The 22,261-nt window shown below is 44.6% G+C and overlaps 2 protein-coding genes across 6 annotated transcripts in view; one reads left to right on the top strand and one right to left on the bottom strand.

Annotated features, from left to right (window-relative positions):
- LGALS8 (galectin 8) overlaps window positions 1-6,531 on the top strand; it is a 28,384-nt gene extending 21,853 nt beyond the window's left edge. For 2 of the 4 annotated variants that reach the window (XM_068547554.1, XM_068547553.1), the window contains 5 exons: window positions 716-742; window positions 864-986; window positions 1,474-1,562; window positions 2,301-2,466; window positions 5,237-6,531. In XM_068547554.1, coding sequence (XP_068403655.1) covers window positions 716-742; window positions 864-986; window positions 1,474-1,562; window positions 2,301-2,466; window positions 5,237-5,386 — 555 coding nt within the window. In that variant the 3' untranslated portion in view covers window positions 5,387-6,531. The remainder of the gene's footprint in view (window positions 1-715; window positions 743-863; window positions 987-1,473; window positions 1,563-2,300; window positions 2,467-5,236) is intronic. The other 2 variants (XM_068547556.1, XM_068547555.1) reach the window with 1 other exon arrangement.
- Window positions 5-22,261, bottom strand: part of HEATR1 (HEAT repeat containing 1) — a 55,818-nt gene continuing 33,561 nt past the window's right edge. The window contains exons 31-46 of one of the 2 annotated variants that reach the window (XM_068547552.1): window positions 21,488-21,614; window positions 19,603-19,763; window positions 17,014-17,060; window positions 16,783-16,906; window positions 16,041-16,181; window positions 15,242-15,531; window positions 14,390-14,540; window positions 13,265-13,423; window positions 12,969-13,103; window positions 12,740-12,844; window positions 12,485-12,653; window positions 11,846-12,000; window positions 11,144-11,302; window positions 9,355-9,463; window positions 8,269-8,394; window positions 5-4,378 (exon numbers count right to left, since the gene is read on the bottom strand). In XM_068547552.1, coding sequence (XP_068403653.1) covers window positions 8,306-8,394; window positions 9,355-9,463; window positions 11,144-11,302; window positions 11,846-12,000; window positions 12,485-12,653; window positions 12,740-12,844; window positions 12,969-13,103; window positions 13,265-13,423; window positions 14,390-14,540; window positions 15,242-15,531; window positions 16,041-16,181; window positions 16,783-16,906; window positions 17,014-17,060; window positions 19,603-19,763; window positions 21,488-21,614 — 2,121 coding nt within the window. In that variant the 3' untranslated portion in view covers window positions 5-4,378; window positions 8,269-8,305. Of the gene's footprint in view, window positions 4,379-5,225; window positions 5,860-8,268; window positions 8,395-9,354; window positions 9,464-11,143; window positions 11,303-11,845; window positions 12,001-12,484; window positions 12,654-12,739; window positions 12,845-12,968; window positions 13,104-13,264; window positions 13,424-14,389; window positions 14,541-15,241; window positions 15,532-16,040; window positions 16,182-16,782; window positions 16,907-17,013; window positions 17,061-19,602; window positions 19,764-21,487; window positions 21,615-22,261 lie in introns of those variants that run through there. The other variant, XM_068547551.1, reaches the window with a different exon arrangement.

Genomic DNA, 22,261 nt, shown 5'->3' with positions numbered 1-22,261 from the left:
TAAATTAGGTGGCAGGCAGGCTGAGTTTTTAAAAAACTATGTTTTTAATATGAAAACTTACGTTTTTAGTAATTAATAGGCTGGAAGTAATCGTTTGAAAATTGAGGCATATACTTCAGGGTGCCAGGTGCTGTAAGTTTTGCTGTTTAGACTCTCAGTGGATCTGACCACTACCCACCAATCTTCTGTACAGAGAACTCTCTGAACTGCTGAATAGGGCTGTCAGGAGGTGTTTATAAATAGTGAGCAAAGCCAGTGCATCGGCGAACGAACTTCCACGTGTATCTTCTCCCCCCTGTGGAAACAACTGCGGTTCAGACATTTTTTGCTGTTATTAGTGTGGAGAAAGTGAGGCCTTACCGATCTCAGCACGTTCCTAGACAGACTAGAATCTCAGCATTTGGGGAGCACCCTGGGAAGAACAAGGAAAATGTGTTTGAAGCCCACATGTGGCGTTTGGGAAATGCTCAGCTTGTGGTGGAGGTTATAGGGTTCAGATGAACAGGACAATCAGTCTGTTCCCAGCCTGAGTGGCACTCTGCAGCTCCAAAGCACTCGGTCAGAAAGCACTGGCCACCTGCATGTCCCCCCGGAGTGGAGCAGGCACTGCCAGCCCAGGCTCTGGGTGGTACAGCCAGTAAGACCCAACTGCTCATGTTATAAAATGTATTTTTTCCCCGTCAGACGTCTGTATTTTTTCTTTCTCTTCCAATAGGTACAAAAGTCTGGCGTGTCACAGTTTGTAAGTATTTTTGCTATAACATGTGGAACCTTTTATAAGATCGCCCAGGAAATGAATAGTAGAAGCCTTGGAAGACAGCTTCGTTCATTCCATACCTTATTGCAGAACTGTTTCCCTACAGCCTAGTAATAGAGGAGACATTTCTAAAATCGTCCCCAGAACTGTCTACACCAAGAGCAAAGGTTCGCCGGCCAATCACACTTTGACTTGCGCCAAAATACTACCTACCGACTGTTTGTCAAAGGTTTGAAGAGCCAAAATTTTCTTAATTCTGTCTAACAAGTTAAGTGTTAGTTAGCTGGTATGTGTAACCTCTACCCTCAGTACAAGCCCAAAGCAGCCACTCTGCGTTTGCATTGGTGTCCTGGATGGCTGTCAGTCAACTGGACATCAGGTCCCTGAGCCATTAGTGTGTTTCTGTAACTCCCCCTACCTCAGCCGCTTCCCCTCCAGGCTGAAGGCAGCGCACGCTTCAGGCCAGCCGAGGTGACTTTCTCAGAGGGCATTTCACTCAGGCAGAGGATGTCAGGTCCCTCCCCACATCCATTCATTTCACTGTCTGAAACGTGGAGCGTTTGCTGTGAGCCAGGGACCCACCTGGGACCAAGGCAGACTTGGTCTGTCCCTTCATGGGGTTCACGGCCTTTAAACATTTCCCAGTGTCTTTCGGCAGTTTTCCCTCAAGATCCCTTTTTGCAGGCTTCCTGATGCTAACCGGGGTTTCTTTTCAGACTCTGCCGTTCGTGGCGAGGTTGAACTCCTCAATGGGCCCTGGACGGACTGTCGTCATAAAAGGAGAAGTAAATACAAACGCCAAAGGGTCAGTATCAGTAAGTGGCCGTAATAATGCAGCTGCTGCTGCGTGTGTCTCTTACAGCTGTAACCCTGTCAACAATCTCGTGAGGTGTAAGTCGGGCTAATGTCATAAGCTTCATTTGAAAAGTGAAACTGTTAAAGCCAGAGGAAGTTGGACTGCTGACAACTAGTAGTTGGCGGCACCTAGGCTTTCTGTGGCCAGGCAGGAGGGTGGCATTTTTGTCCACGAGGCCCACCCTTGTAGAACTGCAGGGCAGCTCTGCGAGAGCAGATCACTTTTATTAGGGCTCGTTCCTCTTGCCATGGGTCTTATAAGATTCCTGCTTTTAGAACCTTTTCCAGAGGTGTTCAGAGTTCTGAAAGCTTGAAATGAGAGCTATTTTCTAGCAAGTAGTATACCTTGAAGAAGAACAGTGCACTTGTAAATGCTGAAAGACTTCCTGCTTGGAAGGACCCTATTGCAGCAGACGTGATCCTTTGGGTCACTTGCTCTCACCCTTTAATTTCTTCCCATAGCCTTAAACGTGGATTTTAAAGTTCTTCATATTTTTATTTTGCAAATAACATACTTATACCAACGGTATGCTGACTCGGAATTTTAAATTTCACCTTCACCGGCATTCCTGGGTCCTTGTGTGTACATGTTTTGTGTAATCAGAGTTTAATTCTGATTGTTAAAATTGCAGAAACCAGACTCCTCTCTTCTACTTGGCTAATTAGTTGTTTTAAATTCTCTCAAAAGCTTTGCTGTTGATCTACTATCAGGAAAATCCAAGGATATTGCTCTCCACCTGAACCCACGCCTGAATGTTAAAGCATTTGTAAGAAATTCTTTTCTTCAGCAGTCCTGGGGAGAAGAAGAGAGAGATATTACCTGTTTCCCTTTTAGTCCTGGGATGTACTTTGAGGTGAGATAATTATCTTCTTTGAAAATGGGACAGGAAAAAGAATCCTGCAGGCAGGGGTAAGATGTAAGATAAATGGTCCATTTAAATTGAGTCCAACTTAATATGTGGAGATTGTGTGTGGTTTTTGTTTATTTGGAGATTGTATTTTGAATGCTGTCTTTTATAACGCAGATAATCAGCATAAACGGCCAAGCCAGTCGAGTGCCACGTTATTTGCATTGGAATTATCTGACATTTGTTTTCATAATGACAATTTCTGTGTAGCCCCATATTAGTTAATAGGAATTTTAACAGGAACCTTGTCTCAGGGCGGGAGTAGCACGTTTAATCCTAAGTGAACATGAGGACGTAGGAGCCACGAGACTGCCGGCACTATCCATCGTCCCAGTGACACACAGCTTAGGTGGCAGTACTCTCTTCCAGGCAGTCCTGTTTGTATATATTCAAAGAAAGACACATTTAGACCATCGGGACTTGAAGGCATGTAGTCCTGAGCCCCCAGAGATGTGAACATTCTAACACAGCCTCTCCCCAGATGTGCTTCTGGGTAGTCTCGCCACGTGGGTGCTGCGTGGTTGGCTGGGTGCCCTCACCAGCTTCCGTGACTCACTGCTCACGTGGTCATTTAGGGTCACAGATTTCGGTCATGCTTCTCCAACATTTTAAACTGTCACGTGCTCTGGACCGTCGGAGCTCACAAGACTTCTCAGAGTTGTTAAAAGCGTGAACGTCAGGCTGACCGGAAGGTGGTGATTTGGCGCTAATATTTATTCGTAAGTTCCCGTCTAATGCAGCGCCCTGGTGTGGGGAGTGACAGACAGGAGTGAGCTCATCACGGGTTCCCTGGGAGTGGTGGGTACTCGTTTGGAATTCAGAAGGAGGTGGGGGGGAAGGTAATCTGGGTTTTCCGGATTTCGGGGGTGGTACGGGCAAGTCGCTGGAGGTGGGAAGGGCGGCACAGGGCTTGTTGACTAGGCGGCCGTCAGGCTGTGAAGGGTGGCGTGGGTTCACTGGAGGCAGAGGTGGCCGCTCCAGCAGGAAGCTGATCCTTGTGCTTGGTGGCTGGAAACTCGTGACCTGGTTTTTGACCGATTTGAGCCCCAAGTTTGGGACTACTGTATTAAAACAAAAGAGGACAATACTACACCCTTTTAAATCATCTTTTCCTTTTGTTAGTTTTCTGCTTCAGGAAGAAGAGCAGCTGTCCTCACGTTGCATCATTATTGTCGGTTTTTTTGTAGTGATAGCTTTTTTCCAATAGCTTTAAACTCCTGCCTTTTTAATAGGCTTTCATCGAGATTCTCACATCTTTCCATTAAAGCCATTGTTTTGCTTTTAAACAGTATCTTCTGTTCCGTGGCATTTCAGATTCACCTATTAGTTCCAGCTGTAATCATTTTAAAAATGTCTTTCGGTTTTATAACTTCATCTGTGAGCTCTTTATCAAATTCATGTTCTTAGGAGCTGTTCAGGTGGTTGAGGGATCTTGGTGTTCCATGTTTGCATGTATGTACTTTTCTTTTCTCTTTGTTTTGCAACAGTGTGTCCACTAGGCTGCCTGCCATTTCTCTTCCATTTGTAACAGAACGTGCTGGCGCTGCACTTGCTCTGACTTAGTCTAGAGAACTCTTCTCCCACTGCCTCTGTCTAATGCCAGTTTGTGTTCCCTTCCGAGCACGAGGCTGTGTGTTTCGTGTTCTCTTGAGATTTTGTTAAATGTCCATCACCAAGGTCCCTTCCACCTGGTTGAAACTGGGATTTCCACCATCGTTGTGGGCATATAATCCCCAGTTACGGCTATTTTCCCCAGTTCTCTGTATAGCCCTGCCGCCTTCATCTGTGTCAGTTATTGCTGTTATCCATGGAACTTCCCCCTCTTCCTAATCTCCCCCAGCAGCCATTTCCACTAGTCCTAGCAAAAGAAAAAAGACACTCAGTTGGCTGCTTTGCAGATCCAGATTTTGTGCCTCAGTCTGGCCTCCGGGGAGAGCACAGTGTGGGTTCACCCAACTGGCCCGTGCAGTGTGGGTGGGAAACAAATGGTAGTCAGTGGCCAGACTGGCACGGGGAACGTGGTAGCAGAAGTAAGAGGTTTAGGTGTACGAGCGACTTAAAAGGATAGCAGTTAACTCTGAAGGGCTAACACCAGTGAGGACTCTTGAACTGTATCTCTGCCAAAACTCATAGGTTCACAGAACACTGAGCTTTGAAGAGCTTTGGAGAAACAGACAAGATGTGCTGAGCTGGGTGGGAATCGGTCACCAAGCAGCTGTGCAATCCCTAGCGAGTGCCCTAAACTTCTGAGATTTCACATTGTCTGAGTTGCCCAAGACCCTCGAGTTTGAGGCAGCGAAGTGAGGATCCAAGCCCCTTGGTTCCCAGCCTGTGACTGGGAACCAGCTCTTCTGTGAACGAGTGTCACAGTCAGCCATTTTCTCCTTCCCAAGTGTCGGCAAGGAGGGCGGCTTGCCGCTTACCCAGGAGCACGGGGCAGGAGAGGGCGCGTGCCGAGGACAGGAAGCCAGCAGGCCCTGGGGACAGTGTGAGGGTCCAGGCACGTGAGAGTCACTTCCTGGAGTGGGACAAGGCAGAAAGTGCCACTACAGATACACGTTAGTCAGATCCTGGAAACTGCAGCAGGGAGTCGGTGGCGGCAGGCTGGGAGAGGAAACCAAATGGTTTACTTTTTGACATGCTGTTCGTTCGTGTGCGGGGAAACAAACTCTTTAGCCCAGGGGCACCACTAATGTTGTGTATACTTTCCTTCCAGATGATAATTTATTGTGATGTTAGAGAATTCAAGGTTGCAGTAAATGGTGTACACAGCCTGGAGTACAGACACAGATTTAAAGACCTGAGTGATATCGACACGCTGGAAATCGATGGCGATATCCACTTACTGGAAGTAAGGAGCTGGTAGCTGACAGGTGTGCTACAAAAACTGAAATACAGATGACTTCTGTGTAACCCTGGCCTTGTTAAAATGCATCTTACTCTCATGATATGGTTTATATATATTGTTAAAGTGAGCTGAAGTCCTGCTGGGTGTCCTCAGTCCATGTCACGCAGTGAGGCTTTGTCAAGCAAAAAATGAGGACGTTTGAGGCAACAGCAGCTTATAGCCATTATTACAACAGGCCTTTCTGCTCGCTCTCCTGCACCCTGGCCGCCTCTTTCTTAAACCTGCTTCACACTCAGCAAGTGTTTACTAAGAGCCTGCTGTGACACAGTAGCCACCCTGCGTGGAGCGCTCGTCTCCTGCCGGCACGGTGCTGGGAGCTGGGAGGACACAGTGGGGCACGTACGTTCCCTGTTCTGTTCAGCTCAGAGCCTTCCGTGCTTTGCCACTGTGCCGTTGTTTCTCCTCCATGCACTATATAAACCCACCAGGCACTGCAAAGAAAGAATTATTCTATTAGATCACCTAAGGACACTAATCTCTATAGGCGACACCACTCTTCCTCCAGTGCTGCCCTTCACACCCAGTGTTTGATCGTATCCCGTAATTGAGAGGATTGATGTTGACCTACATCTGGCGATTTTCTTTAGCATAATATCTAGCTCTTCTAGCTGTAAGCATTACCAAATATCATTATGAGATCTGAACACAGCACAAGATAGAGGCAAAAAACAAAGCAAAATGAACAAAACCAAATGGTGCTGAAATAAACTTGATGTCAATCTATCTCCAGGCCACTGATCTTCTGTACCAGTATTATTTTAGAATATTGGAATTCAGGGTGAGTCAGAGGTCTCCTCTGCATATACTCTATAGAAAGTTTAAGGTAGACGAGAGATGGATTCAATTTGTAAAATGTTTGCGGGTAACAAAGCAATGCCGACATTAGACTTAATGGTTGATTACAGAACAGGCCCTATCAGAAAGTAAAATAGACCAGCAGAGACCAGTGGAGTAGAGAGAGGCGGTGTGTGTCTGTTGCTTGTCCGCACGCAGACCAGCACGGCCTCTCCTCCTCTAAGACGACCCCATCATCGTTAGTGACTGAGATCAAAACGCTGTTCTCCCTTCAGTGATTAAAATCAAACCTGTACCAGCAAGTTAAACTGTTGTTGCATTTCTGTAATTTTTTCTGTTATTCTTTGAAGCGAGTTGGCAGAAGTTCTTTGTAGAATTCTTACACGTCAGATCTTGTCACAGGGAATTTCAAAGCCTTGGGAGTGGGGAGGTAAAAAGCTAGATCAGTCAGATCATTTTATATTAAATCGCTGGGCTGAATTCTGCCAGGATTTGGGAATATTTTCATAACAGCTTTTGGTTAGGTATTATTTGTATCCCTGTAGTGGAAAGAATACTATTACCAGTCTTACTTTTAAAAAGTACTCAGTGTAGAAACTTCTAGCACCTAATTCTTTTCCACCTTTTCATATTAATTTATTATGCTCAGTCTTGCCAAGCTCAAACAAACAAACAAACAAAAAACACTGGTGGAGGAGAGGATGTTGGGAAAGCTATAGAAGGCAAGAAGGGTCTAGAATCCCCCAAGGTTTTTTTCCCCCTCCAGAAAAGAACATCAGAGGGCCTGGCAGATGGTGGTGGAAACTGTGGACCACTTAGGAAAAAAGAAAAGCCCACTTGCCTTGCTTCCTGTAAGTCTTATTAAACGTAGTTCATTTCCGTTTTATGTGGATGACACTAAGAAGTCAGACCATTTCTTTGATAGAATAAGTACAAAATCTTAAGATTGTTTTTGAAAAGACGCTATTAGCATTTATTAATGAATCATGTTGAGATGTTTCATAAAGAGAAATATGCATTCCTAGCAAGCTGTCTCCAAACTGCAAATCAGCCTTTTGCTTGTCACGATTCCACACTAAGTTTCTGTATTAAATTAGATCAAGGGCTTTCAGACTTGATTTGAACATCTATGGAACAGTGCTTAGATGCCTTAAATTTTAAAAAGGCATAAATAAATAAAATGCCTTAAACAAAATAAAGGCAGATTTGTTTACTTTTCTTTGCGCCCTCACTTTGCAGCTTCACCACGACATAGTACAGAGATTAGAGAACTTCAAAGCTTTGAAAAAAAATCTGTTGTTTACCTTACTCCTCATAAAAGTAATCCTTGGTTAACCACCAATAGAAATGTGAGCATTTCTAACCCTGAAGGGGCTCCTTCTTACCACCTGGTGTTTCCGGGCCCTCGTTATTTGTGGGAGCAGTCAGGTGTGGCTGTCTTATAAACAGCCTACTGCCTCCACCCCCTGCCCCGCAACAGACTGAAGGATAAAGGAGAGACGATCATAGTCGAGAGTAGAAAATGCATTCCAGAACGACTCCCCTCCACGAGCACGCGCAAAGATTAAGACTGACGTGTCATCTACCCAAAATGAAAAGTACAAGTCCAAATGGCTTTACAGTTCAAAGCATTCTTGCCGGGTGCTGAATAACTAACTCTCATTTTCTTGAAGTAAAGAGCTGCTTGCTTTGAGTGAAATCTCTGACACGGATACCACGTACAAAAGATAGTCCTTTACCAGGAAAGTCAAGGCTTTACCGTCTAAATGGGGGTTAGCTTTGGGTGCTAAAATTAATCATGTATGTAATGGTAATAACATCACTCAGAAAAGACCATAATCGATGGTCTTAATTAAACAGCAGTCTGTATAAAAATACCACGTATCGTTTACTCTTTTTGTATATTCTGTACAACTGGCAGGAGAGGGTTATGTGGTAGCACAAACCAGGTGGGAATTTTGTAAAGAAGTCCAAGTAGGTGTTACGGCACCAAAAGTAATATGGTCCTAAACACCCAAAATAAAAATATGAAAAATAAGTCTGACCTCTGAACAGAGCATGAAATAACCAGAAGCCCGGGTGTTAGAAGTAGCTCTGGAGCGGCTCTCCCAGGACGGTTTCCAGCTGCTGGACAGTCTTCTGGCACTGGCGCTCCACCTCTTCACACTCATCTAAAAACACAATGAAAATGAGTCCGTCTTCCTGCCTCAGTTCTCAGAGCCTGGTTCTTCACGTCTCGCATCCGCTGGCCGTCGGCCAGAAGAGAGGAATGAAGCGCAGTACTACGTGGAGGCAGAAGCCGTCCTGGGAACCCCTCCTCTGCCTTCCTCCTTCCTCCTTCCTCCTTCCTTCCCTTCTTTCGGTCTAGGACTTGGGAAGCAGAATAAGACAGACCCCAAGAGAGTGGTGCACAGATGAGAATTCCAGATGCCTAGCGAAGCCACTCTTTTTAGTAGTTCACACAGCCCCTCTCCGGGAGGGAGGAAACAAAGGTGCAGGCACCTGGTTTTGGATCAGCAGTGAATCGCTAACGTGAAGGCATCTGTCCGCTCGCCTCCATCACCCCGCTAATAAGCTGCGCTGTTATTTCTTGGGCTGCGTGGTGGCACACTGCTCGTCCTGCCGTTCGTCCAGAACTGCCCAAACCTGGACTTAAGCCCCAGTTCCACCTGTCACACATTTTTATCAGCTAGATTACTTAATCTCTTAAAGCCTCTAGTTTTCTCCTTTATAAAAGGGGGATAACGGCATCATCCACATAGAGCACGGAGTAAGTGCTGGTCGTTAACACGCAGCCACCCCACTGCAGCCTTAGTGGCACTGGATGTTTTGGTATAATAACCCTGTATCTGTGGACCAAAATATTCAGTTGTAGACATGCATGAGGTTAAAGAAAAACACTATCATAGACCGCACTGTCAGCAAAAAACACAAAAGATAGCGCGATTAGGCTATAAACAAATCTCAAACGACAGCGAGGCGGCCCCTGCACCCCACTCAAACCAGGCGCTCAGCCTCTGCACGGAGCGCTGGAGACACGAGCTCGGCACAGGCTATCCAAATGTGCATTCTCATCGGGCACGTTCCCACAGAAGTTCACTCTAATTATTTCTTAATAGTTTGGGAATTACCTTCCATCAATTCAGCTAAGAAAGGAATGGATTCTGGTAACAAGACGATATAATTCTCTCTTAGTTTTTCAGCCAGTGCCAGCACCGTAATCAGAGCAGCAAATCGAACCTGAAAGGGATAAAAAAAGGTGAAGAATAATTTAAAAAAAACAAAAAAACCTAGTATTCTTGTATTACTTTATGATCTAACTTGAGATGAGCTCCGAATTTTAAACTGTTACCTCGTGTGAGTTTATTTCACTTTCTGGCCAACTTTCATCTTGGAATACCAGTTTGTTTAACAATTCGGGATCCGCCTATAATATGCGCAACCTTATAAATCAGTGCTTTTCAATCTGTGTTCTAGTACTACAAGCCTTTCATGTGAATGTCTTTTTATAACATTTTTCTTAAAACAAACCAGTAAAAAATGCCACCTGCAAATTCAAGTATGTCATCAGATGTGACTGCACTGGAGCTGCCGGCTGGCCTGGCCGCTGGTGATGCTGACCTGGCAGGACCGCGTCCCCGGCCACTGCAGCAGGCAGGACTCCCGCCCTCAGGACCCTGAGTGGGGTCACCATGTGGTTGTGTGAGGGGCCAGGCGCCGGCTCTGGCCGCACCCTCACCCCAGCCTGACTAAAAAACACACTCATTGTGTCATAAATGTCCTAGTTTTGGAACTTAAAGATGGGAGTGTTGCTCACATGACTTGCCTATGACAAGGAATGCAACCAGTTGTTTGTTTTGTTAGTGATTCACTTTGAAACAAAAGCTATGTTAGTCTTCTTTCTGGTTTTGGGTTATTCTGGTAAAGAATATATGGATAGAGCAAAGTGAGTTGTTGAAAAAACGTTTGTTACTGCCTGTGTTCAATCAGGATTTTCTTGATATTGTACAATCAAAACAACATATTACAAAACAACAAATTTAATGCTGCAGCTTTGTAAGATCCTACAATTTAAAATTTGGGGGTTCCCATCCATACATCCGTGAAGAAGAATTAGCGTAAGAAGAAGAAAAATATATTTTGTTAATTACATTTTACTTCCAGGATCTTTCAAGCCAACCTAGAAAAAGAAAACCTTGGGCACTTCGATCCTTTCATGTGTAAAAAGGAAACTGAACTAGAAAAATTAAAGTAATAAAAACATTAATCTGAAAAAAAAAAAAGAATAAAATAAAATTTGGGGGTTCTTCGAAACAGCCTCATTGTTTTCATACTTCCTAATAAAGAAATGCTGTGAATTTCAACTAATAAATTTATTAACAAAATTCTGCTTCAGTCTGTTTCATCCACTGAGGTTCTAGTGTGATAATTAGCTTGAGGAATGGCAATTCATTGCTAGAACAGTTTGAAAACTTCCAAACTTCCGCTCATCCCCCCACCCCCACATTAATGGGCATCAACCGCTAGCCCTTACCGTGCGTTACTCCACCAAGTCCTAAGCCTGAGATTGATACACAACAGGGACAATACTCTGCTCTAACTCAAAGGAATGTTCTGTAGACAAAGCATGCTGTCTCTGGGAGCACACTGACATTTAAATGGTGCGTAAGAAACATGAGGAATTCAAGTCTTTTCAATATTTAAAAGTGTAAAGTATTTTAGTGCTCATGTCTAGCACACCATGGGGCTGGGGGAGGACTGCCATTATTTATAAATGGCCTGTAAGTGAAAACCAGGTTTCTCAGCTCAACCTTCGGGCTGACACAGCTGGACCCTGGTGCTAGAAGACATGCAGCAGTGCAGACCGGTGAGGCCCCAGGGAGAGCGCACAGCGTCCCCGCTGGCACTGCGGCTCCTAACCTTGGGTGAGGAGTCCCTCATCTTCAGCAGGATCTGGTAGTTGAGTGGTTTCCAAAGCGAGTCGTCTGCCATGGCCACCGAGAACTGTGCAAGGCATGGGATCAGGTGCTTTGTCACCCGTTCCTGGAACTTCTCTTCTCCTCCAAGCCTGTTTTCCAGCTGTTAACAGTGAGACAAGGACTGAGCAACGGGTCTCATTGCTGTTTGAGAAAATACTCAATGTATATAGTACTTTACTACCCTTCCTGATATCAGCAGGCTCAAAACCCAAGGTGCTGTTTATTCTCAAAAACCAGGTACTGTTTGCTCGAGAGAGAGAGAGAGCACAAATTTAACTACCTTCTAAGAACTCAAATGGAATCACCGCCCTTAGCAATATCCCTTTCCCCCTGCAGAACCTCTGAGAGGAGGGCAGCCAGATCCTGACACATTCTCAATGAACCCCGTTTTTAAGAATTAAAAACTAATACACCTTACATCATACCTCTTATTTGAAAAAATTTAAAGTAAAACTCGGTAAATGCCACTACAAAGATAAGTTATTAATACATCCGTGAAAAATGAGAAATCAAGTTTGAAATAAAAACTTCATGAAAAGGAAAAAAACACCAGCAAACTGTGGTTCTAGTCGATATAAACCCTGCAGGCATGTAACACTGATGGCTTCCTTGTCTTTTAGCAGAAGATGATTCCACTGGTTACCTGGTCCACCAGGGGCATCATCAAGGCTTCTGCTCTCTCTTTACTCAGAAAATGCTGGGTGTCAAAGAGGAAGATTTTATATAAACAGTTCAGAATAAACTGCAGTAGCAAGCAGCACTTTTCAGGGTCATTTTCAGAGTCAAAAAACGCTTCATCTGTAGATAGGGGAGAGAAAAAATGGAAACAAAAACAACAAAGAAGCTGAATTTCACAACTTAATCTCCAATGTTTAACTTCAAATCGCTATTAACAGAACTATAACCAGAAGGTTATTTCTAAAATGATCCAGAAATCACAGTCAGGACGAAGGCAGAGCACAAATTAAACAGACGGTCTCTCGGGGGGGTGATTTGTTCTTTCAGAGTTAAGATTCTTGGTTATTAAGATTGCTTAGTTTGGCAATTGGACTGCTTATTAGCATTAAAGAATAAACCAATCTTAATGTTTTAGAGTTACTTCCAATAACACAGGACTGCCCATTTATTCTTCCTCGCAAGTGAGTCAGTTAATTAATAACATGCTAAAACACTTCAGTGTCTGACAACTGACTATAAAGAATTCACCTTCCTTATACTTACTGTTATCTCACGTAAGGTTCACAGAGCAAGTGTGCCAACTGACCTGGAGTCAGCTACCTACCCGTTTTGGAGATGTTCACCTGGTTCAAGGTGTCAGCGAAAGGCTTCACTAAGTGGCCAGCAAACAGGGTAAAAAGCCCTTTCAGTTTTTCAGCAATGCAATCTGCCAAGTTGTAAAATGTCAACAGTCTGTCCTTTGGGGCGTCCTCTGTTTTAGCCCAATCAAACAGCTAAAAAGACAAAGTAGCATTAATTTCTTCTTCAGATCTTGTAACTGATACGTGAGTAAAAGGAGAAGTAGAGGAAAAGAGCTCACCTTGAAGAACAGGGGCCTGAATGTGACCTCAGAAAGTTTTACAACCATGGCCATGAGACAGTCAATGATGTAATTTTCCGTTTTTCCAATTTCCTCCAGATCATTCTGAAACCAGAAGAGCTGATTTATTAGCCAGAGTAGTGACATCTAGCTCTAACTTTGGCAAGTACAACAGGTCTGAGTTAGGTGAGAAGTTTAGGATGGGGGGTGGGGGGAGAAACACGCCTACCTCAGAGTGCTGGGCACGGAAGTCCAGGGCCTCCAGGAAGAACGTGGTGAGCTGGGGCTGGTCGGAGGCGACCTCCTCCTTCCTCATCACCCCAATGTGCTCGCGCAAGATGCTCATAAATGGGCCCATGAGATTCTGAAAACACAGTCAAGAGACACGCCAGTTGTTAATATTCCTCTAGTTCATTAATGCATTTATAATGGAACTAAACCACCATATTCTTCTTTAAGTGAAAATCTAAACATTTCAGTACCACATCTCCCTCCTCCAAAGTCTAATACCCAGTACAGTCTAACCTTCCAGTTCTTCTCAATCTGCTTGTATGTCTTGTTGATGGCTGGCAGTAAGACTCGGGGTGACAGCGTGGTAGCCAGGGTCTTTTTAAGGGACGTGAGATGGACATTAGCCTGGGAGGCAGGACCGATTTCACTAGTGATTTTCTCCAAGTGAATCACCTGTAGGGATGTAACAACAACGATCAAGGCCACCGCGGGTCCTCGCCGGGAGCACCTGTCTGCACACCTACAGGAAGTCCTGGTAAGGACGGAAAAGCCCGTCCAAACGCTGGTGCCTGGGAAAGCTCAGCGCACTTACCATCAACGCAGCATTCCTTTCAATGCCAACCCCGAATGTTAAAATAAAAGAAATAAAAATAAATATTTATTTGTAGTATTAAATAGATAAAAATGGACCGATGCCTCTTTCCAAGAGGGAGTCAGGGATGCAGGCAGATGGTGGAAGGCAGGACACAGAGCACTCAGAACGACGATCTTAGAGAACAGGAATCCGGGGACCATGAGGAGAGAGAGTCACGTTCTCCTTTGCTAAAGAATCTAGAAACCTCCTCAGATGCAGAGGTCCCTTTCTATAAGAAGTCTGCCTTCAAGGCCTGGCTGGAGAGTATGTGAATCGGTTAAGTCATCTGCGTCACGGCACTTAAGGCTCCCAACCTCATAAATGGCCAGTGATCAATGCAACAGCATAGGGTGGGGCGGGAGGCCACTCTCGGGCATTTGCATTCCGTTGGAAACGCCACTAGCCCGCCGTCTGGACTGCAACACAGGCATTCCGCTCTGACAGACGCCTTAGGGTTAAGAAACCTTCACGTGAGGAACTAAGTGGGCATGCCTGTTTCTACAAGAAGCTCTACCAGACCAAGGCCAAGGAGCTCATGGGGGGAAAAGCAATAAAATGCATCCTGCAAAGTCAAAAAAGAGAAGAGCCTCATGACGAAGTGACACCCATACCAACGTCAAGACTGAACAGGAGGGATGATGGCAGTGACAAAGGGACACATTCACTAAAAACAAGCACCTCTTTTCAGAAATAAGAATCTTCCTGCCAAACAAAAAACGTCAAGCACGAATAAAATGATCAGATCTGTAAGCTTTCCCTTTCCCCCCCTGTGGTCACCAGCTCACCTGCAACAAGACACCTTCCAGGTAGGGGCTGATGAAGTGCGGCAAGGTCTCAACCACCTTCTGCAGGGCCGCCAGGGCGCTGAGCAGGTAGACCTCGCCCGAGACCAGGTCGCAGGTGCTCCTTATGGCTGTCAGCAAGGGTGGCATCAGGCTGGAAAGAAAGGGCACAAGCTTCAGAGGAACTTTAAGCAGAAGTAGAGAACGGAGAACGGAGCAGAAGTCACTCTGAAAAAATCCAAATAACCATGCCCGTTACATCTCTGACGTCCCACAAAACGTCTACACGGTTTATGTGACCGAGAGCAAGAGCTCTCCCAGTGCCCGCAGTACTGACCCAGCATCACCTTAAATAATAACACCACCTTTCAGTTTAACACTTGCTGTGTGTCGGGCAAAAAAGCCCCACACGCACTGCCGCACGGGCATCCTGTGAGGTTGGTGCTGCCTCGGTTTGTAGACGGCAAAGCTCTGACAGGCTGCGTAACCCTGGCAAGCTGGCGAGGCTGCACGCTGGCAAACACCAGAGCCAACGAGAGAGCCAGGAGCGGCCACTTCTGGCGCGGCCAGCACCTGGCAACTGTGGCCCAACCGGCTGGGCCCCTCTACGAAGCAGTGTTGTCACCTACTGCTTCCTAGGAACGCTGGTCAAAGGGGAGCAAAAACTGGGGGACAATACACATCAGGTAAACGAGAATGTTATTATTTTCCAGTTTGAAGAAAAGGTCACTTCTCTAACAAATCTAATTTTATGAAACTTCTACTGACAGTCGGGAAAAAGTCACTAAGGTTTTATTTTCCAGCTGATACCAGAAACCTCGTGCGGTGGTCTTGTGTCAGGTCCCCTCGACATACCTGGGGAGCTGAGGGATGGCCAAGGCTTCCAGCGTGGAGACCACCTCGGCCACACACAGCAGGGCACCCCCCAGGACGTTCTTCTCCTCCTTTGTTCCCAGAGCAATCAGCCTCACGGCAGTGTTCAGCACAGGGACAAAAGGCTCTGGATTTTCTGCACCAAAATTCTTGCATAAAAGCTTCAAGGTGTATAAAGCTGTCTGTCTGTTTATTGGTTGTTCTTCTAATGTCTTTCTTTTATGCTTCACCATGGCCACAAGGACTGGGACCAGTTCCAGGAAATGGGAAACCTGAAAAAGAGCCAAACTTCCCAAATAATTAAAGCTACAAACAAAATGCTAGTCCTTTTCTCCATGTTTACTGCTTGAGACTGCCTAAATGGAGATCAGACCAAGACGTCCTACGCCACACGATTAAACACAAGCGACCTTTTCTCCATCTGCTTTATTTACCAATAAATGGACGCATGTGCTTGCGACCAATTCTGTATTTATATAAAGCACCCTACCCACGTGGAGTGAAAGAGGATTAGAATCGTGCTAAAGTTAAGGCAACATATGGTCCATATTAAGCAAGAATACTACTAGGCTGCAATTCCACTCTAAGAGCTCTTATAACACGTATATACGTGCTCCTATCAGAATTAGCATCACGTTTTAAACACACACGCATCACAGCATTGTATTTGGATAATAATATACCTATTTAAATTGTACCGCTGGAGAAACTTCAAGGAGTTAAATGCAGCTCTGATAAAGCAAAGAATGGGAAATGGGTCTGTAGCGCAGTCTTCACTTACAATTTTCTTCTTCCAGGAGGTTTTCTGCTGTAGTTTGTTGTTCAAAAGATCCAAAGCTTTCCGGCGAACAGACGGCAGTGGGTTCTCCAGCAGCCCTCTGATCACAGGGATGAAGGTTTCTGTGGGCAGCAAGCCATTGACCTACACAGCAGTTTTACATTTAACAAAAAAGGAAAATAAAAAATACAAAAGGGAAGATGACTCATTTAAGACAGACTTCCATTCGCTGCACACCTTCTAGGTGTGAGACATTTTTCTCTCACTATCTAGTTGTTACACTAACCCTTTAGGGAGGCATTACTAACCACATTGATCAAACAAACAACAACAACGACAAAAGGATGCTCACACTGTGAACTGCTCAGCGCCACGCAGCTAAGCGCCTCAGCTGGATCTGCAACAGCGGTCTTGGCCACTGATTTTACTGGTGAACTACAAGCTCCACTGAATAGCTATCTTTTATTCCACTTGAATAAAGCGAACATTATATAGCAGGACATGAATCAATATTTAAAGCATCATATTTATTGAGGCACATGTTCTCACAATTGGTAGGGAAACAACTGTTTTCCTGATAAAATGATCTCCAGTCATCAAGAGATTCTTTTCCAAGAAAAATCTGGGCTGCTTTCTCTTAAGCTATTGCTAAGTTTACTCTTAAAGTAAAACTTTCTGTTAAATAACTTTACGATGACATAGAACAGCAACAAAACACAGAAGACAGGGAGAAATAAACACCCACCTTGTCCAGCATGTCATAAGCTTTACTGAGGAGCGCTCGCCAAAACTTCCCAGTGAGCTTGTCTGCGTTTCTCTCCATGGACTGTGCTACAGCATTAATGTAGCCAAGAACCATTTCTAGCAACCTGAAACACAGGAGACGCATGAGAGAGTCTTGCGTACTCTTCTTCCAGCTTTTTGATTAAAAGTTTGAAATTATTTCCAAATACAAATTTTAAAAAAGGTAACATACCTCTGTTCAAGGCCTGTCAACACCTTAGGACCGCCACTTTCAACTACCTAATTTTTAAAGAAGGCGTCATTAGAACAGTATGACAGCCGATGATGAAAAATCATTTGAAGTGCAATGAAACATCGGAGACCGACCAACTCTCCCCCCCAGTGTTTTCTGACATTACAATTTAATCAGGTCCAGATCACCCCTGTCATACTGTGATAACTCCATTTCCCTTAATTTAATTAGTCTTTTCACTTATTTTCATTACATTCTATAGATATTCATACTATCTGTAAAGTACTACAAAGATTCAGAAAAATACAGCAAGCGATTAACACCTATTAGTTTTCTGAAATGCTAATCTTTTGTTAGCCCATATCTAATTTTAAGATGTTAAACTTAAGGATACAGCTGTAGTCCCCTCTGTATCGTTCCCTAATCCCAATCTCCTTCCACCCCAAGCCCCACAAACTTGAATCTGCGGCTGAATGTCATCAGAGTACGTATCAGCTGGCAACACGCTTTCTTGATTATATTAGATTTTTGAGATCTGTGGTGACTTACGTTGTTCTAGTTCATTCGTTTTAACTGCACACAGTATTCCTCTCCACGTACCACGACTTATTTATTCACTCACCTCTCTTGGTAGATACTTAGTTTTATGGCCCTTTTCTTCCCCCTTTAGTAACAGTGCTAAAAAAGAACCTTTCTCCTTGAGCATCCAGGCAAGTTTTTGTAGAGAAAGGGAACTGCTAGATGGCAGGCGTGAGCATCTTCACTTTGAATGGACACTGCCCCGCACTTTCTGAAGTGGCTGTACCGACTCCTGCTACCCATCACTATACACGAATGACCATGTCCCCCCAGCCTTGCCACTTCTTGTATTAACTTTAAACTTCCTGCCAGTTTGATAACATCATGGTGGTATCCTCTACAATCTGAATTTTCCTTCTTACTAGGGAGGTTGTTTCGTCACATTGGCCCTTTGTGATTCCTCTTCAGTGAATTCCTATTCTTTGCCAGTTGTTCTAACGGAAACGGATGCTTCTTGATTTATAAACAGCAATACCCTTCTTTTAGTCTGTGGCTTTCTTTTCATTTTGTTTATGGTGGCTTTTGGTTGAAGTTCTTAAGAAATTCTTTTCCACCCTCCAGTTACAACGATGTTTTTCCCTTGGTTTTCTTCTCAAAGTGCTAAGTACTTCTTTTCACACTGAAGTTTTTAAGCCACCTAAAACTGTCTTTTGTTTATATATGAGATCAGTCTTTCTTCCCCCCACTTGGAAAACAAACCGTGCCAGCTCTAGTTCTTGGACATTTTTCTCTCCCCACTGCCACGTGGTGCTACCAGCCATGGAGCACGTGTCTTACATCACGTGGGTGTGTCCGCCTGGTGTCCAGTCACACTGACCCACCCACGTGCTTGGGAAGCACCACCATCCTCAGCAAGCCTGCTTGACACAGAGCAGTGTCTACACTGATCACTCTCAAGTGAGCTTGCTGAGCCAACTACCAGTTCTACAAGCTCATCAATTCTCTTTTTTTCTGATTCTTACACTTCATTTCTTTTGCTGAGTAGGAATACTGACAGAGGGCACCTTTGTTCCAGACTTTAACAGGCACATGTTAATGTCTCATCATGAAGTGTGCTGTAAACCACAGGCTTCTGACGGATGTCTTTATCAGGCTGAGGAGTTCTGTCCATCTCACAATGGTGAGGATTATTTTTCTGAAATCACGAATAAGCACTGGATTCACTAAATTCTTTCTCTAAATATTTCAATGATCATAGGTTTCCCCCTGGATCTGTTCATGCGTTATAACAGAAACAGAATACAGATACTTGAATGCTCAGCCATTCTTATGTTCCTGGTCATGACCCTGGATCCTCCTTTGTTTCTTTATTTCTTCATTTTGTTTCTGTATTTCCTTCTTTCTCTCTAGTTTAAAGTTTAGCACACAAACAGAAAGGTGCACAAATCATGTGTGTAGAGCTCACCATATTTGGGTAAAGAAACAGCATGTTATCAGCACCTCAGAATCCCTCCCCTACTTGACCCTGCCCTTTCCTCCTTCCCAAAGATAGACACTGTCGTTACTTCTAAAACCACAGGTGTGTTTTGCCTGTTTCTGAACTTCATACAACCGGAATCACAGGATGCATTTCTTTGTGTCTGCCTTCTCTCCTTTGATATTATGCTGATGAGAGTCACCAGATGGCCATGTGTCCCTGAGGTTCACCCACATCCAGCTATGATGAGACGCTCTGTCCACTCCACTGATGATGGACACTTGGGTTGTGGCCAGTTCTGGGCACCATGAACAATGCTACCACGAAGATTCTTGTCGATGTCTTTTGGTGCACATGTTCACACACTTCTGCAGGTATATACCACTTGAGAACAGAACTGCTGAGCCACAGGGTTTATGTATATACAATCTTAGTAGATCGTGCCCAACAGGTGTTCATGTTGAGGTGAACAGCACTGTCTGTTTCTATTACAGGCATGCCTCACGTTTTCATGAGAGACTTGCCAAGCTGTTTTTCCTAGCCTAAAACACAGTTCCTTCAGAAAAAGCAAACACATTTAAAGAACATCTCACCTTTCTGATAAAATTATTGGAAGCCAGAAGCTGAGACATGAAGGACACTGACAAAAATTTAAAATGCCGCAGTTGCTTGCTGGTGTGAGCGTCTATGTTAAAAACCTGTAGCATTTCTTCTTGTGAGTCGCTCTTGTAAGATACTGATGTGGGAAGGGTTTCTGAAAAAGAGCAACAAAACCTCACTCATCTTCGACCTGATTCTTTGGTATTTAGATACAGACATAATGAGCAGGGTAAATGGATACAATTTTTAGAGAGAAATTTGTTACTCTGTTATACACATAATATACGATATGTATATTATTATACATATGCATGTGTATATATAATTTGTTATACCCAGTTTTTCCTCTTCTAAACCAGTGAAAGATAGGAGTATATTTACCAAGAAAGTACCCAAACAGCCCTGAGAATAGAGTATGTAAGACAAAACCAACCAAAAAACAAGGTAACTCAGACAAACAAACAGAAGACAAAGATACTGCAAAAGGAGTCTAAACTGGCTCCATGCCCCATTTCCGAAGCTGCAGAGACATTTACTTTGATGGCCCACAACAGACTAAAGGGGGGGTCATCCCTTGCCTTCAACATTTAACTCTAAAAGCTGCAGGTGTCTGTCCTAAAACTGTAGAATCCCACATTCAAATGTATCAAATACGAAAGGGGTTGGGGTGCCATGGCTGGGGGTCCGTGGTGGGCCCCTTAAAAACCACCGTCCTAGAGAGCGACTTGAATGAAGGCTTCGTCCTCCGCACGTCACCACACACAGCTCACTGGCGCCTCCCAGCTCTGTCCCTCCCAAACCCGGCCAAGCAGGGCAGGCAAGGTAAACAGCCGGTCACCCAGACAGCAGTCCCTGCGGAGTCTTCAGACCCTTCTTTCTAATGTACCTCACTGTTCTGCTCCAAAGGGCAGAGAACTAAGAACAGTCAACACGTCAGCCCTTTCTTTTTTTTTTTTTTAAAGAAATTCACGTTCTTTTATTTATTTATTTATTTATTTATGACTGTGTTGAGTCTTCGTTTCTGTGCGAGGGCTCTCTCCAGCTGCGGCAAGTGGGGACCACTCTTCATCGCGGTGCGCGGGCCTCTCACCATCGCGGCCTCTCTTGTTGCGGAGCACGGGCTCCAGACGCGCAGGCTCAGTAATTGTGGCTCACGGACCCAGTTGCTCCATGGCATGTGGGATCCTCCCAGACCAGGGCTCGAACCCGTGTCCCCTGCATTGGCAGGCAGATTCTCAACCACTGCGCCACCAGGGAAGCCCCGTCAGCCCTTTCTTAAGCCAACCTCATCGGTGCTGCAATGAGCGGAATTTTCTTCAAGACCCCTACGTGGTAAAATTTTCATATTTAGTTACCACTGCCGTGGTACCTGTTTTGTTTTTCTTCTTATAAAGGTCTTCACGGGAACTCCCTGGCGGGCCAGTGGTTAGGACTCTGCGCTTTCACTGCCGTGGCCCAGGTTCAATCCCTGGTTGGGGAACTAAGATCCCTCAAGCCGCATGGTGCAGACAGAAAAAAAAAAAAAAGGCTTCACATTTTAATGGGAAACTAAGATATAGCTAATAAGATGCTGCTAACTTGCTGTCACTTCACCATCAATTCATCCCAGACACTTGGAACACGCCACAGCCCACACATAAGCGCAGAGGCACAGAGGCCTGAAAGCCAACGTGTGAGGAACGGCAAGCAGAAATCCCACTCACTGTTTTCCATAAACATTTGAGAAGGTAACAACTGTATACTCGAATAAAAATTACTAACTTACTTAAAAAAATCCTTCTAAAGACGCACCATGGGTTCTGAAGGCAAGCTGCACTACCTCCTGCCTCTCTCAAGCTTCCAGATTAAACAGTAATTAACATCAGACTTAACGCCCACCTTCTTTTTCCTCTGGCAGCTTCATTAAGTACTCAAGGATATTCATCAAGCTTTGGATCTGATGCTGGACACTAAATTCACAACAGACTGAAATCCAAAATTCAGTGTCTGCCTCTAAAATAGCATCCTGTGTAGGGGAGAGAAATAGGTAATAAACTGTACCTCTCAAATTTATGTTACTTAGTAAGTACAAATAAGGGAAATGTTTTAAAAGTACTTCTTAGCACACAAAGCCACTCCATGCTGTTCCTTATGGTCACGTGTATGACCAGAGGAATCAGGTACTGAGCTTCTTACATAAAAAAGCCAATTTATGAGAATTATGAGGCATAATTCCAGGATACACTGCATTATGATATCTGGCAGAAATGAACATACTACTTTACTTGGAGTAGGTTCTAGATCTATTCCTGGATCCCACGTCTAAGAAGCCATTTAAAAACAGCCCTGGACGTGTAACTTCTGCCCTCATCTCTCTTCAAAACAGGGCTCTTCAAAACTGTCACCTGCATCTCACTGACTTCAGTGACACCGGCCTTCCTCCCCTGCCCCCTAAAATGCCTTCAAAACCATGTTCAAGAGACACAGTTTAATTCCTGTACAGCTGTACTCTTTGGGGCTTAATTAAAATACACCCACCCAGCACGGCACCAGCCTAGTTTCTTAGAAAAGTCAAGTCACCCTCAGGAGAAGCCCTGTTGCTCCCGAGGGTATTCCGTGCCTCGGGCTCTGGAGGCAGTTTCAGAGAATGCTAGAAACACCTTTAAAAGCCCT

The sequence above is a fragment of the Eschrichtius robustus genome, chromosome 7 (assembly GCF_028021215.1).
Source record: "Eschrichtius robustus isolate mEscRob2 chromosome 7, mEscRob2.pri, whole genome shotgun sequence".
In the NCBI taxonomy this organism is placed as follows: domain Eukaryota; kingdom Metazoa; phylum Chordata; class Mammalia; order Artiodactyla; family Eschrichtiidae; genus Eschrichtius; species Eschrichtius robustus.
This window is presented reverse-complemented; position numbering and strand designations above follow the sequence as displayed.